At 35.4% G+C, this 15,164-nt stretch overlaps 1 protein-coding gene across 1 annotated transcript; it reads left to right on the top strand.

Annotated features, from left to right (window-relative positions):
• Nucleotides 1-9,289: 9,289 nt before the first annotated feature.
• On the top strand, nt 9,290-14,922 carry LOC132312442 (putative wall-associated receptor kinase-like 11). Its single transcript, XM_059810820.1, has 5 exons — nt 9,290-9,834; nt 10,744-10,791; nt 10,899-11,946; nt 13,293-13,469; nt 13,541-14,922. The coding sequence occupies exons 3-5, from the start codon at nt 11,046-11,048 to the stop codon at nt 14,677-14,679; spliced, it is 2,217 nt and encodes a 738-aa protein (XP_059666803.1). The 5' UTR covers nt 9,290-9,834; nt 10,744-10,791; nt 10,899-11,045; the 3' UTR covers nt 14,680-14,922.
• The last annotated feature ends 242 nt before the right edge of the window (nt 14,923-15,164 follow it).

Raw genomic sequence — 15,164 nt, 5'->3', positions numbered from 1 at the left:
TTTGCTGGAGATGATCCCGATGCTTGATTCTATGTTCATATCATTCATGCATCATTTTTTATTAGTTTTTACATTGTCATGACTTAATATTTTTGGATATTTTGTTTTGGTTTATGACATGTATTAAACTGTTTTCTGTTTCCTCAATTTTAGTTTTATTTCTCTCTGGTTATTTTGCTATTACTTTGTCAATTTTGTTCCAAAAAGGGGAAGAGCAAGGTTACATTACGGGGGAGACAAAATTCTAAATTTTTGGATAAATTATTCAAGGGGAGTTTAAAACTTGTTTTATTAAACTTTCACTGGTAGTTTTGCTTGAACTATGTGCAGGAATTTAGGTAAAAGTTTGTCCAAGAGCTGAAGAGAATAGAGATAAAATATTTCCGTGGTTTTTTAAAACAATTGTAATTTATTTTTTTGCTTTGGGTAGATTATAAATTATTTTTAGGGTTTTGTCATGAAATTGCTAAAGGGGGAAATTGTGAGATATACTTTTGTAAATTGGCATATTTCGGTAACAAAATAAGTCCTAGTCGAGTAGTAATTTTAGTTACCATATCAGACTTGACATTAACTGCAGAATTCAGAGGTTGAATAAAAGAGGAAAGTACTGTTGATCATCGAAAAGGAAAGAATAACGATTAGGACATTGTTTCCCACTTAGGACACATTGATATACATGGTATATTTACAGAGTTCAAAAAATACAGAATTTCCAAGTTCATACTGGATTCTTTCAAGTGGGAACCGATACCAAGATTTGGGAACCGGTTCCAAGTTCTAATATTCGAGAATACTACTATCCTTTGGGAACCAGTACCAAATATGGGAACCAGTTCCACGAGTCTTTATTGTAAAAGGTTTCCAGTTTCCTTGTTCTGTTTAATACCTTTTCGATCCAACTTTCCTTCCAAGTCCTATGCACGAAATTTCCTTTATTTTCAAAAGGAATAGGACTTTGCAAACCTCTATATAAACCATGTCATATACTTTGGTTTATTCACGGCTTTTATTCTACAAATTCATTATTCTTAAAAAGCCTTAGGAAGATTATTTTTGCAGAAAATCAGAGTTGGTTTTTCTATCATCTTTCTAGAACACATACATAGAAACACATAGTGAGTTTAGAGTTATGGTGTTCAAATCCTGATCGTGATCATACAGTTGCATCTACAACGATCAGATGAAAACAGATCTTCTTTTATATCATTTAGACGATTGAAGAACAGAAGTAAAAACAATCACACTTTGAAATGGTTGGAGCATTAGAGGACTGTTGTCTAATTTACCTGTTGCTCTTCTACAAATATCAAGTATAAGCCTGAGGTCAAGTTGCTGTTGGACGGGGAGTCGCAAAGCCAGAGGATTGTTAACAGTTGGTGTTTAGTAGAACGATAGGGTGTGAGCCAAAGTTAAAGTTCGGTATACTTTGTTTCAAGCATAGTAGGTTGGTTTACTTTGGACTACACAGTCCACGAGGTTTTTTTCTATAATTGTTAACGTATGTTATCAATTGGGGTTTCCTTACTAAAATCCTGGTGTCATCTCTAACTTTATACTTTGCTTTATTTTATCTGCATGTGATTAATTGTTTAATTGTTAAAATAAGTAAAGTTGGTAACGACACACAGATCTGTTTACAAAACAAACAAAAACTTTCTAAGTATTTTCCGCTGCGTATGACTCACAACCCATTCCACAACATGATATAATATTGTTCACTTTGCTTTTGGGTTTTATCTCAAAAGGAGTCATACCAATTTGAGACAACACCACCACATATAAAGTACGGCACACTTCCGGTTGGGTTAGACTCTGATATCATTTGTAATGGCCCACTCCACCACATGGTATGATATTACCCGTTTTGGACTTGAACTCACACGATTTTGCTCTTGAATTTTTCTCCAAAAGGTCTCATACCAATTGAAGACAATACCAGCACATATAAGCATTCCACCTTTCTATTACTCAAGTAATGTGGGATTGTATATCTGTAACTCGCCTGCCTTTCCAGCATTATATTTATTTGTATGTATGATTGATTTAAGTTTATTTGATAAAATTAAAATTATCTAAAAATCAATCAAAAGAGCAAGTTCGACATTAAAATCAATCAAAAGGGCTGTAGAGGTGGACTTGGCAACCCATTCCATTAATCTTGTGGATAATGTGTAATATTTTAAGCTCAAAATAATCATTGGGCTGGTCAGGACATCGGACATATTCTAGCCCAATACAAACCCAGTTTGAGCTCGACTTTGTTTGGAAGTTGAATCAAAAGCACATCTGATCCAGGTTATTGTTTCCACTATATTCTTCGTTATTAATGAGAAGATTTGAATGTATAATCCTCGAAAAGACAACACTACTTGAATTTTCCTACTTTTATCATATGTAAAATTCCCATTATTATTATTTTCCACCAAAGTCAATGAGATCCATTTGATGGAAAATGCATTGCATCTACTGCGTGGAAAATTTGCTCGTGCATGAACTTTTTGGTCATGGAAATGCCCATTTCACACCATCACCATGTTTACAATTAGTTTACAGTAATTCTTTAATCCTTATTATAATACCTAAGGAAATGTCCCTTACACACCATGTTGGCAATTAATTTATAGTAATTCCTTAGTCATATTATAATTCCGATGGAAATATCGGTATCACACCATGTCAGCAATAAGTTTATAGTAACGTAATTCCTGGGTCATATGACAGACTCATGGATTTTATATAAATTATAAAAGTTGTTTGAATCGCTTCATAATCTTGTGAGTATCGATATTGTTTGTGTTTTGAGTCTTTTGACATGCTCCTTCAATACTTAATTCAGAAGTAGTTAATTTCTAGAAGGAAAAAAGATTAATATTAATTTATTTGATATTGTGTTTTGGGAGCATCGAATCGGGTAGTTTGAAAGTTGTCTTACTTGATCTGATATAATTTTGAAAAAACCGGGTTATTAATTTCCTTCTTCTTTAATTGCTATAAAGATTATTTTGAAATGACCCAACTTTTGAAATAAAAATAATTAGATTTGAGTGTTTTTCACTTATTCTCAAATTTCACCTTTAAGTTATACAATTTTTCGCAACGAATGTCGCTCTCACATGCTTTCTCACTCCATATGCTCTCACTCCCATTTCCTTCAGAATCTCTTCTCCACTATCAGTAGTATCGCCCTAGGTCTCATTGATTTTTATTTACTTATTTATTTTGCAGTAAGTAAATTTGTATTAAAACAAAAATACAAAAGGAGATTTACAGAAAGACCAAGGCAAGAGGAGCCCACAAAACAAGCCCAAAAAACACCCCAAACAGGCGCGAAACATCCGAGTTGTGGCAACTCTACAAGCTCCCTCAAAATACCCCCAAAAGAACACAAGTATCAAACAAAAATATTCTACATCAGAAATTCAGAATAACCAACAAAGACGATAAATACAAGAGACCTTAAAGAACAATGGCCTTCAAGAACTGATGCTCAAAAGTTGGCCATTTCAATTATTGTTGGGCACCAAGAAACAAGAGCTGGGAAGGCTCCACACGCCGGCAATGCTTTGTTCTTGAATAGCTTGCTGCAGACAATAATATCCTTGATATATACGGTAAGCGATGGCGGGGATGCTTTGTTCTTGAAAACTCTATGGTTTCCCTCACTCCAAAGCATATAGACTGCCGAAGTGCAACTTTGTTTACATATACACAACAACAACAACCAAACCTTTTTTTTTTTCTTGTATTTATAAGATTCATGTAATGACAAAAGTTTTACTCCGGCTGTCAAGTTACCAGAGGCAACCCTCTTCGGACTTGGGACTACTAAAAAAACAGTCGGAGTTTAATTTTATTCTTATAATCAGAGCCTGATATAAAAGAATGGGGCATAGAATGGGAATCATAGGTTGGCAGTTTGTGTTTAATGGTCATGTTTTGGAATAAGATTCTGAAAACCAAACAATCTTGTGCCAAGACACAGAAGGGCTAGGGAATTCAAAGAAGTTAAAAGTTCTGGAGAATGAGAAATTGTGTTCACTTCAAGTAAAACGTCATATCCTAGCTAGTTAGTATAAAGGGCATGAGTGGGAGCAAAAAGATGCCACAGCTGCTAATATTTCAGATCATTAACTCTCTAATACTCTTCCTATTAATTAAAGCCGCAGCCTCTAATTCTATGGCGAAGCCCAAGTGCCAAGAGAAATGGGGGAATGTGAGCATTCCCTATCCATTTGGCATAGGGAAAGGATGTTACCGGAACCAGAAGTTTGAAGTCACTTGCAATGAGTCATCGCACTTGGCATTTCTCTCCCATTTCGAATCAGAGGTGCTCCATATCTCGATGGACTTTGTCCGTGTTCGTGATGGTCCAACTTTTATTATTTGTAGCACTGGATCTAATGGTTCATATGAATCATATCCCACAGACTATTGGGGCCAACCGTTTCGTCTCTCGCACACCCAGAATAAGTTGGTAGCCATTCGATGTGACATATTTGCTTATGTCACTGATATACCAGTAAGGCATACATAACTGGTTGCGCAGCGGTCTGCTTTAATAAACACATGGTCATCGATGATTCTTCTTGCTTTGGCTATGGTTGCTGCCAGACTAGTCTTCCAAAAGAACTCCGTTCTTTTGTCACGGGCGCCATTTTCTTCAATACAGTGGGACGTTTCTCAGACTCTTGACATGTACCACTTCTTTCATTGTTGAAAACAACTTCACAGAATTCAACAGATACAGCAATATCTCCGAGCACATTACCATTACTGGTGAACCTCTGGTACTTGACTGGGCAATGGGGAATATCTATTGTCACGAAGCTCGCGGAAGAAAAGACTATGCATGTAGCCTTAACACTTACTGCAATGAATCCACTTTATTAATGAAGGTGTGGAATATCGATGTAGTTGCTCTCCAGGTTATCAAGGGAATCCTTACCTCCCCAATGGATGTCAAGGTAACCGTAGTACAACTTTCTTTATTCTTCGTTCCAAAATTGATCCATCCAGTGGGAGATAATTAACGTCATCACCTGATGTTATTCCAACACTTTCGGACCCTACAATCATTTTACTATTTTAAAAAAATAATAAAAAGAGCCCTATTTACTTACCAATTACAAGATATGATTTGGTAGTATATCTGCAAGTACTGTGTGAGAGAGAGATTTCCTAATGATATTTCTCATTCACTTATAAAAAAATTCGAGTAAGACTACCAAGAGAGCCTTCTCATGAAAAAAATAATAATAAAAATTTCATGAACTATCCTGTTAACTGCTAACTATTGGATTAAGAGATTTATTAGAACTCAAAAATTGTAAGTGATGAGATGATTCTAATGTTACAGGATCCAACCACTTTACATGATCTACTTCCTACTTTTAGTCTACAATTGAAAGTTAAAGGAAAAAAAATGCTTTACATTACAGATTAGTTGGGCCTTTTTTTTTAAGGTGATTTATGTAACAAACAAAATATATATAATCTTTGAAAACCCTGTTATATCATTTATGATCTATATAGATTCGAATTTAAGAACTTAAACGTACTTAATGTACAATTGTTTTGTTTGGTTTCTTTTCGACTCGAAAGATATTGATGAGTGCGAAGATGGAAAAAAGAATTTTTGCCCAATTGGTGCTCTTTGCAAAAACACAGAAGGTAACTACTCGTGTGTTTGCCCACCTGGTTCCCACAGCATTCATGGAAATGGAACTGGATGCATACCTTACCATGCGAGACGATCATTACAACTAATTATTTCTTTAGGTACAATCTTTTCCTATTCTCTTTTACCCTCCTTTCCATGAAATTAATTGTGCTTACCTTTTCTGCACTTGCAGACATTGGAATTTCTATTGGTATTCTACTCTTGATTGGTATTGGTTTATGGTTGCATCGTAAACTTGAGAAGAGACGGAAAAAAAAAAATCAAACAGAAGTTCTTTGAGAGGAACGGAGGTTTCCTTTTACAACAACAGATCTCTTCTTCAAGTACAAAAAGTGTGGTGAAAACAAAACTCTTCATAACAGAAGAGTTAGAGAAGGCCACAAACAATTTTAACGAGAGTCGAGTCCTTGGTTAGGGAGGACTTGGTACAGTTTACAAAGGGATGTTATCATATGGAAGCATAGTCGCAGTTAAGAAATCTAACATAGTTGATGAAAATCAAGTTGGACAATTCATTAATGAAGTTCTCATCCTCTCTCATATAAATCACAGAAACATTGTGAAATTGTTAGGTTGCTGCTTAGAGATTGAACTTCCAATACTAGTGTATGAATATGTTTCGAATGGCACCCTCTCCGACCATCTTCACGATGAGGGTTATGTTTCAATGAGTTGGAATAATCGTTTGAGAGTTGCAGGGGAAATTGCAGGAGCACTTGCCTATTTGCACTCATGTGCTTCTACATCTATCATTCATAGGGATATAAAGTCCAGCATCATATTATTGGACGACAATTACAGAGCTGTAGTGTCCGATTTTGGAATTTCAAGGTCAGTTCCTCTAAACAAGACTCATTGGACGACATTGGTCGGTGGCACATTTGGTTACTTTGATCCTGAATACTTCCGATCAGGGAAACTTACCGATAAAAAAGAAAAAAAGCTACCTTGTCTGATAGTTCTTATGAAGGTCTTGCACTTCATTTTCGATCATCATTCAAACAGAATATTCTGTTTGAAGTTCTAGACACACAAGTTGTCAATGAAGGCCAAGATGAGGAGATTCATGTTGTTGCTACCCTTGCAAAGAGATGCCTAAAATTGAATTCGAAGAAAAGGCCAAGTATGAAAGAAGTGGCAGCAGAATTGGACCGGATGAGAAGGATACAAGAGTAGTCATTGATTCAACAAATTAGCCTGGACAGCTGCTACTTGGTGAGTGAGTGTTCCTAGTTGAAGAAGAAAGATAATAACATGAAATGTTTTTTATAGTCAAATTCCAGTTACTACTTGAAACAACAAAGTTTCCATCTATTTTCTTTTTCTTTTCCAACCAATAATAGACGTTTTAAGAGGATTGCCAGATCAATTTTTTTTTTTTTTTTTTGGGTTTGAATATATAACTGCAATGGTTGGTTATCACCTTTGTTCATTGTATAATTATAAAGGCTTTAGGCTTGTATAGCTTTAGGCTCCGTTTATTTAGATGTAAAATATTTTTTAAAAAATATTTTTTATTTTTTTGGTATTTGGTTGTCGTAAAAAAATATAATAATAATTAAAATCTAACAATAATAATTTACTCATCAATTTTCAGCAAATTATTTACGAATCATAAATGACCGTAAAACCTACCAATAATAACTTGTTTCTTCTACTTTTAGTCAAAAAAGGACACGAATCAGATCTGTCATGTATTACACTTTCAACACTTTTGGTTACAACCCATCAGGTGAATGATATATTAGGAGGAGCTTTCTACTACTCGAACTCAGAATAGTCTATATATATATATATATATATATATATATATATATATATATATTATGAGTATATATAATGATAATACTGTTCAGTACTAGACTACTAGTTAATTCATGTGTATATAACAAAAATGGTAAAATCATATATAGAAAATAGAGTAAGGGCGGTTAAATTATAAACCAACCATATTCAAGATTTTAAATAATAAGGGCGATTAAATCATAAATCAGAGAATATAATAAACAATAAAGGTGGTAGAACGGTAGACCCTACCCTTATAATTATAAATATGTACATATTTCACTTAAATATTGAATGATATTAATATAAGAAGTGCTTATCTTTAGAGTGAGAAATAAATTTGTTTCAGCAAAATAAACAAACTCAACAATCTATCAAAACTAATATTAAGATATATTAGTTGAGATAAAGAGAATGAGTGATTTATCAAAATCAATATCACAAGTAAGATATATTAGTTGAGATAAAGAGAAGGAGTGAGAGCTTCTCTTTCAAATCTCAATTGATTAAAAAGAGACTCGTACGTTCGTATAAATATATAAAATATTACAAAAGGGACCAGTGAGCAAGAGGAAAGAGCTGATAGAGGTATGGAGAATGAATTCATATTCTGTATACAACAATATTATACACGGTCATCTATTTGTAGATGCAATATGCCGTGTTGCTTCCACCTTCTCTCCATCGCATTCATACAATGAGTCTCTTTAAACAAATATTCTATCAGCACTAATTATAAGTGAAAGCATTTTTTTTTTTTTTTTTTTTTGTTTCCTGGCAAAAACACACCAAAAAGCCATACGACATCTACAGAGTGAGAGACCAGCAAGAAGCAACAGCCATATACAGAAAAGGATAAATACATTAATTAAACTTACTAACACCCTTATAGTCAAAATCACTGGCTTGACAAGGCAGAAAAAGGTGTCAATTTTAGCGAAAGATCCAACCCTACAGAAAGGCAACATGACCAAGCGACCTTTATACCGACCACAAAAACTAGCTAACAACAAACTAACTGATACGGGCAAAAGAAAACAACCCTGGATAACAACGACAGCCGTAAGTGAATGCTTTTAAATAAGTTAGTGAAAGTAATAATACATTGTGGTGGACCCCACATTTAAAATTTATAACAGATAATGGATTTTTGTATAACTTGTCCCATAGACTTTTGGGTCTTTATCAGTGATAATAATGAAGACAATCGCACACCCAACCAAAGTCGTTTTCGTAGTATTATGTAATGGTATTGAATGAGTCTCATCTTGAGCTCAGCTCGAGTTAAAATATTATACCCCATCATCCATGATTATAACAATATGATTGGGATTATTTAATCGATTCTTGTTTGCTAAAACATATTCTTTTTTAAATGATCCAAATTTAAAATTGAATAAGTAGATGGTGGTGAGAGCGTTCACTTGCTAGCTCATTAATTTGTTCTCTTCAAGCAAAACATCGACCATAGAGTATGTAATATTTCTAATTTTTATCATTTTTTTTTTTTTTTTCGGAATTTTTGTTGTTTCAAAGGTATTTTCGTCTTTTATCGTTTTGCGTATCGGGCATTGCGGAGTGTGCGGTTGTGTTCGAGAGTTGTTTGGAGCATTTCATTGAGTCCAGGACTCTTTAACATGCAAGGGTAACCATTTTGGCATTTTTCTATTTTTCGGGCCGGACGGTTTCATGTGGGACTCGCTACCGGGACTGTTGCATACGGGAATTTTAATTGGGTCCATTTGCATCATAATCATTTTATTTAATGTATTCTATATGGTTGTAATTTAATAGGTGTATGTATATATATATGTGTGGGGTGTAAAATGAAAGCAAAAGAAAAAGAGAAAAGAAAAGAAAAATGGTGGGACCCACCTTACCATTCTTTTTAATTGTCTTTAAACTATTTTGGCAGAATGAAGCTCTCATTCTTTTTCTCTCTCGTCAAATACTCTCCATCTGTTTTTGTTTTTCTTTTTTTTTTTTTCTTTTCTTGAGCTTCAAATATTCTCCTTCATTTTCCGGCCAAACGGTCGGGTTTCCGGTCATGGCTCCTTGATAGAAAATGTTCATCTCGTCGTTCTCTATCATATAGTCAAAGGATTTAATTTTCTGAGGAGTGGTGATTATTTTACGAATTTTTGAAATTTTCCGATCTAAGGCTTCGGATGGGGTTTTGGGCCACTTGGAGTCGGATTCCAGAGATGACCCTTTGGAACAGTAGAATCACCTCGTCGATGGCTACGTTCCCACAGAACAGTTTTCCGTTCCGCCTTTGACCGGCGTTGACTTTTGTTGACCGGCGTTGACTTTTGTTGACCAGCGTTGAATTTTCCGGCCGGGGATATATTTTGGCTACTTTTGAGGTAGGGGTGTTCTAATTCACAATTTCTTAGGTTTTATGTGAATTTTCCTTCTTAAATTGAGTATAAGCATGTTTAATTTCAATTATTTTGACTATGTGATTGTGGTAGATTATATGTAAATTGGTGGATGTATGTTATGTGATAAATGAGTTTGTAAATTTAGTTACATCCTTGAAGTGAAGAAGCATGCTTAGAAATGACAAAGGATTTACTTTATGTATTTCAATTGCCATGGAAATTTGATGTCATGATCGTAGAAATAAATGTTTAGAATATTCTTTTACAAGCTATGATTATGATATGGGTAAAATCTATGGAATATAGTTGTTGAATTTGGCATTTGGAATCATGAAACATTTATGCATCCATTGGGAAAGAAAAAGGGGAAAAGTATATTTTTTTAATTCCAATGAAATTGTTTTGGGGAAAAGTTTTTGAAAAGTATTTGTGAAAATTCGGACGCCTAGGAGGCGCCTAGTGGTCCGTGGTGTTAGTGTGGTCTATAGAGAGGACTAGGGAGAGACCCTAGTGTGATTGAGCGGACCAGACCGGATACGACGCCTTGAAGGTGCCTTGTGGTCATGGATGGTTAGCCAATCCCCCTTTCGTGATGCCTTGGAGGTGCCTTTGGTCAGATTACACTAACGGTTTGAAAGTTGAAACGGTATGGTTTCGGAAACGGGGAGTGACATTGCATGGCATGGCACATCATTAGCATACGTGGTGCATTTGATAATGCGTTGAGATATGTATGTTTGTTGATGATACAGTGGTTTTACTTGATTCCCGAGATATGATCCCGTTCTCTTGCTTTCTATTCTCTATGTAGATTCACGGGGTCATAAGAAGCGTGTCTTAGACACTTCCTACTGAGCGTTTAGTTCACCCCATCATTTTAACATTTTTCAGGACACGAATGACAAGTGATGGACGACGCTCCTCCACAGGGTTCGATGGGTTAGTAAACCGTTTTGACATACTTCGTAGCTATAATTTCATTTTATTATTATTATTACTTATTTTTTTAAAACCCGGAATGACACGTATAATATGTATTGATGTAGGAAAGAATGGTGTTGTCCCTAGTTAATCTCGGGTTCGATTAAGGACCCAAAGAATGGTGTTGTCCCTAGTTAATCTCGGGTTCGGTTAAGGACCCGACTAACGGTTCGGACCTACGGATTCGGGTTGTCACAGAGTAGTAGCTAGGCATGGGTGGGAGCAAAAAAATGCGACTGCAAATGTCCATCATTTACTCTCTACTATTCTTCCTATTAATTAAGGAAGCAGCCTCTAATTCTTATTCTATGGTGAAGCCCGATTGCCAAGAGAAATGCGGGAATATGAGCGTTCCATATCCATTTGGCATAGGGAAAGGATGTTACCGGAACAAGATGTTTGAAGTCAATTGCAATGACTCATCGCACCTAGCGATTCTCCCCCACTTCGGAGAATCAGAGGTGTTGCAGATCTCCATGGATTATGTCCGTGTTCGTGGTCATTCCAATCTTGTTAGTTGTTCGTCTGGACTTAGTGGTTCATCATATTCGGAATTTGGTTGGGACCAACTGTTCCTGTTCGGTCTCTCGCAGAGCCAGAATAAGTTGGTAGCCATGGGATGTAACATATTTGCTTATCTCACTGATATAAACGATTATACCACCTACATAACTGGATGCGCATCCGTTTGCTATAACACGGGTAGGACCATCGATTCTTCTTGCTTCGGCTATGGTTGCTGCCAGACTAGTCTTCCAAATGAACTCGTCTCTTTCAAGGTTGGCGCCACTTACATCAATACAGAGGCACCGTCACGGAACTCCAGCCCCTGCAGCACATCTTTCATTGTCGAAAACAACTTCTCAGAATTCAACAAATACCTCAACATCTTCGATAACGGTACTGAGCTGGATGTGTTGCCTGGTGTGCCCCTGGTGTTTGACTGGGCAATTGGGAATGTCTCTTGTCACGAAGCTCGCGCAAGAAAAGACTATGCATGTGGCCCCAACAGTAACTGCATTGAATCCAATATCATTAATGATGGCGCGAAGTATCGATGTCGTTGCTCTCATGGTTACCAAGGGAACCCTTACCTCCCCGATGGATGTCAAGGTAACACTACTACTACTTTCTTTATTAGTTTTAACAGAGAACTATAATTTAGTTGACAATTAAACCTTTGATTACTTTAAAATTTCTGTTGGAGGTACAGAGTATTTAGAATGCAATACTCTGTTTGAGAGTTATTCTTACAATATTGTGGAAGAGGGTTATATTTTCGATGAAAGAGCATACAAGTCTCATTTCTTATCACTAAAACTCTTTTAAGTTTCATAGGATTAAATAACTTATGTGCAATCACCAATAAATAGGAATCAATATCTGGTTAGTAATGGTTGTCGCTTTGTTTTTGATGATAATATTCTTCTTATATGTATGTAGTTGTATAAATCTGTTGCTATTTTATTTCATCAATGGTTTTGATCTTGTGGGCAAGAATTTCATATTCAATGCTTCATTCAACTTTATCTTTTAATAGGAAAAAGTGTTATTTCTATTAAATCGTTAGGTTAAGTTTTTGTAAACTGAAGTGACTTTGACTTTGACTTTGACTGCTATGTTTTTTTTTTTCGGTTAAAGACTTTGACTGTTATGTTGCATCTTGGTGCATAATTGCATCCGAAGGTCTATTTTATATGGTTGATTACTTTGACTTTGACTGTTCTGTTAGGTTAGTCACGTGGCTCATTACTTTGGTTCATTACTTTGACTGTTAGCATTTTAATTTTACATTAAATAAATATAAAAAATTTCATGTTAATGGTGATCTCGTATATGAGAATATTCTGAGTCTTAAAGTCCTTGTCCCAATTCCATTCTTTAATTTGATGAATTGTATCTTTTTTTCTCTTTTTCATTCATGTTGTATCATTTGAATATGTACAAACTATATATATATGTCTTGATTCTAGACATAATCCCTAGAATAAAGCTTACAATCTTCTATGATCAAATGTACTTCTAGACATAGAATCAAGAATACAATATCCTATGGTCAAATGTACAGGTAATGACACCCTAATTCAACATAACTTGATAATGTTTTTAGTTTAGAGGTTTCTATAATTTTACTGAAAATTTTATAATTTAAAAAGTAGAAGGGTATTTTGTTATTTTAACTCTAAAATTTAATTAGATTTTTTTTTTTTTTTTCGGACGGTGGTATCAGAACCATTAGATTACACTAATAAAAGGTGTGCTTTTTTTATAAAAAAAAAAAAAAATGCTTTCCAATACAGATTAGTGGAGCCTTATTTCATAGTGATTTATCTAACAAACAAAATAGACATAATCTTTGAGAACCCTTTGTTATATCATTTATGATCCATAAATATTCGGATTTGAAGAACTTATACAAACTCAATGTGCAATTGTTCTGTTTCTTTTGGACTCAAAAGATACTGACGAGTGCAAAGATCAGAAAAAGGATATTTGCCCAATTGGTGCCCTATGCAAAAACACAGAAGGTAGTTACTCGTGCGTTTGCCCACCTGGTTCCCACAGCATTAATGGAAATGGAACTGGATGCATACCTAACCAAGGGAGACGATCATTACAACTCGTTATGTCTTTAGGTACAATCTTCTGAAATTCCCTTTTAACCCTCCTCCCCATGAAATTATGCTTACCTTTTCTGCACTTGCAGGCATTGGAATTGCCATTGGCATTCTACTCTTGATTGCTATTGGTTTATGGTTGTACCGTAAATTTGAGAAGAGACGGAAAAACAAAATCAAACAGAAGTTCTTTAAGAGGAACGGAGGTTTGCTATTACAACAACAAATCTCTTCAAGTACAGAAAGTGTGGTGAAAACAAAACTCTTCATAGCAGAAGAGTTAGAGAAGGCCACAGATAAATTTAACGAAAGTCGAATCCTTGGTAAGGGTGGACTTGGTACAGTTTACAAAGGGATGATATCAGATGGAAGCATAGTGGCTGTTAAGAAATCTAACATAGTTGATGAAAATCAAGTCGGCCAATTCATTAACGAAGTTCTTATCCTTTCACATATAAATCATAGAAACATTGTCAAATTGTTAGGTTGCTGCTTGGAAACTGAAGTTCCAATACTAGTGTATGAATATGTCTCGAATGGCACCCTGTCCGACCATCTTCATGATGAGGGCTATGTTCCGATGGCTTGGATTAATCGTTTGAGTGTTGCAGGAGAAATTGCTGGAGCACTTGCCTATTTGCACTCGTGTGCTTCTACAGCTATCATTCATAGGGATATAAAGTCTAGCAACATACTATTGGACAATAATTACAGGGCCGTGGTGTCCGACTTTGGAATTTCAAGGTCGGTACCCCTTAATAAAACTCATTGGACGACATTGGTCGGGGGCACATTTGGTTACTTTGATCCCGAGTACTTTCGATCAGGGCAACTTACTGATAGAAGTGATGTTTATGCCTTCGGTGTAGTTCTTGCCGAACTTCTAACAGGAAAAAAAGCTATCTCCGCTGATGGATCTTATGAAGAAGGTCTTGCACTTCATTTTCGATCATCACTGAAACAAAATAGTCTGTTTGAAGTTCTAGACACACAAGTTGTCAATGAAAGCCAAGACGAGGAAATTCATGTCGTTGCTACCCTTGCCAAGAGATGCCTAAAAATGAATGCGAAGAAAAGGCCAAGTATGAAAGAAGTGGCAGCAGAATTGGACCAATTGAGAAGGATACAAGAGCTGCCATTGATTCGTCAGAACAGCCTGGACAACAACGACTTGGTGAGTGAAAGGTCCTCCTCTTACACAATTGATGCAGTTGAAGAAGAAAGTTAATGATATGAAATGTTTCTTATGGTCAAATTCCAAGGTACTAGATGTAATGAAGTTTCTATTTTCTTTTCTGAACAATAATAGGGGTTTAAGGAGGATTGTCAGATCAGTTTTTTTCGGTTTTGAATAACTGCAATGATTGATTGACTATCACCTTTGTTCAGTGTGTAATTTTGAAAGCTTGTACGGATATCGTATTAAAACTATTTAAGATATCGAGCAGCTAAATTTGTGTTTTACTAGTGATATCTGATAGCCCAGGTAAATAATATCATGAAATCAATCTTTTTATTTCTTTATGTTCTTTGTTTAGGTTGCTTTCACTCCTGGACCACTAGGTCCACTAGAGATTAGAGTAAATGGTTTACTGTTTTACTCTTAAATGCGTCAATATATTCAACATTACTTGTGGCAATTCCAAACTAATTTCAACCCATGAGTCTAGGACTGGTCAAAGTATATCAGTTTGTATAAATCAATACAAAACT

Source organism: Cornus florida, unplaced genomic scaffold (genome assembly GCF_030987335.1).
Source record: "Cornus florida cultivar Cherokee Brave unplaced genomic scaffold, ASM3098733v1 CherokeeBrave_3.0.0_Hap2_Chr01, whole genome shotgun sequence".
Classification (NCBI taxonomy): domain Eukaryota; kingdom Viridiplantae; phylum Streptophyta; class Magnoliopsida; order Cornales; family Cornaceae; genus Cornus; species Cornus florida.
Note: the sequence above shows the minus strand (reverse complement) of the source record. Positions and strands in the feature narration are given on the sequence as shown.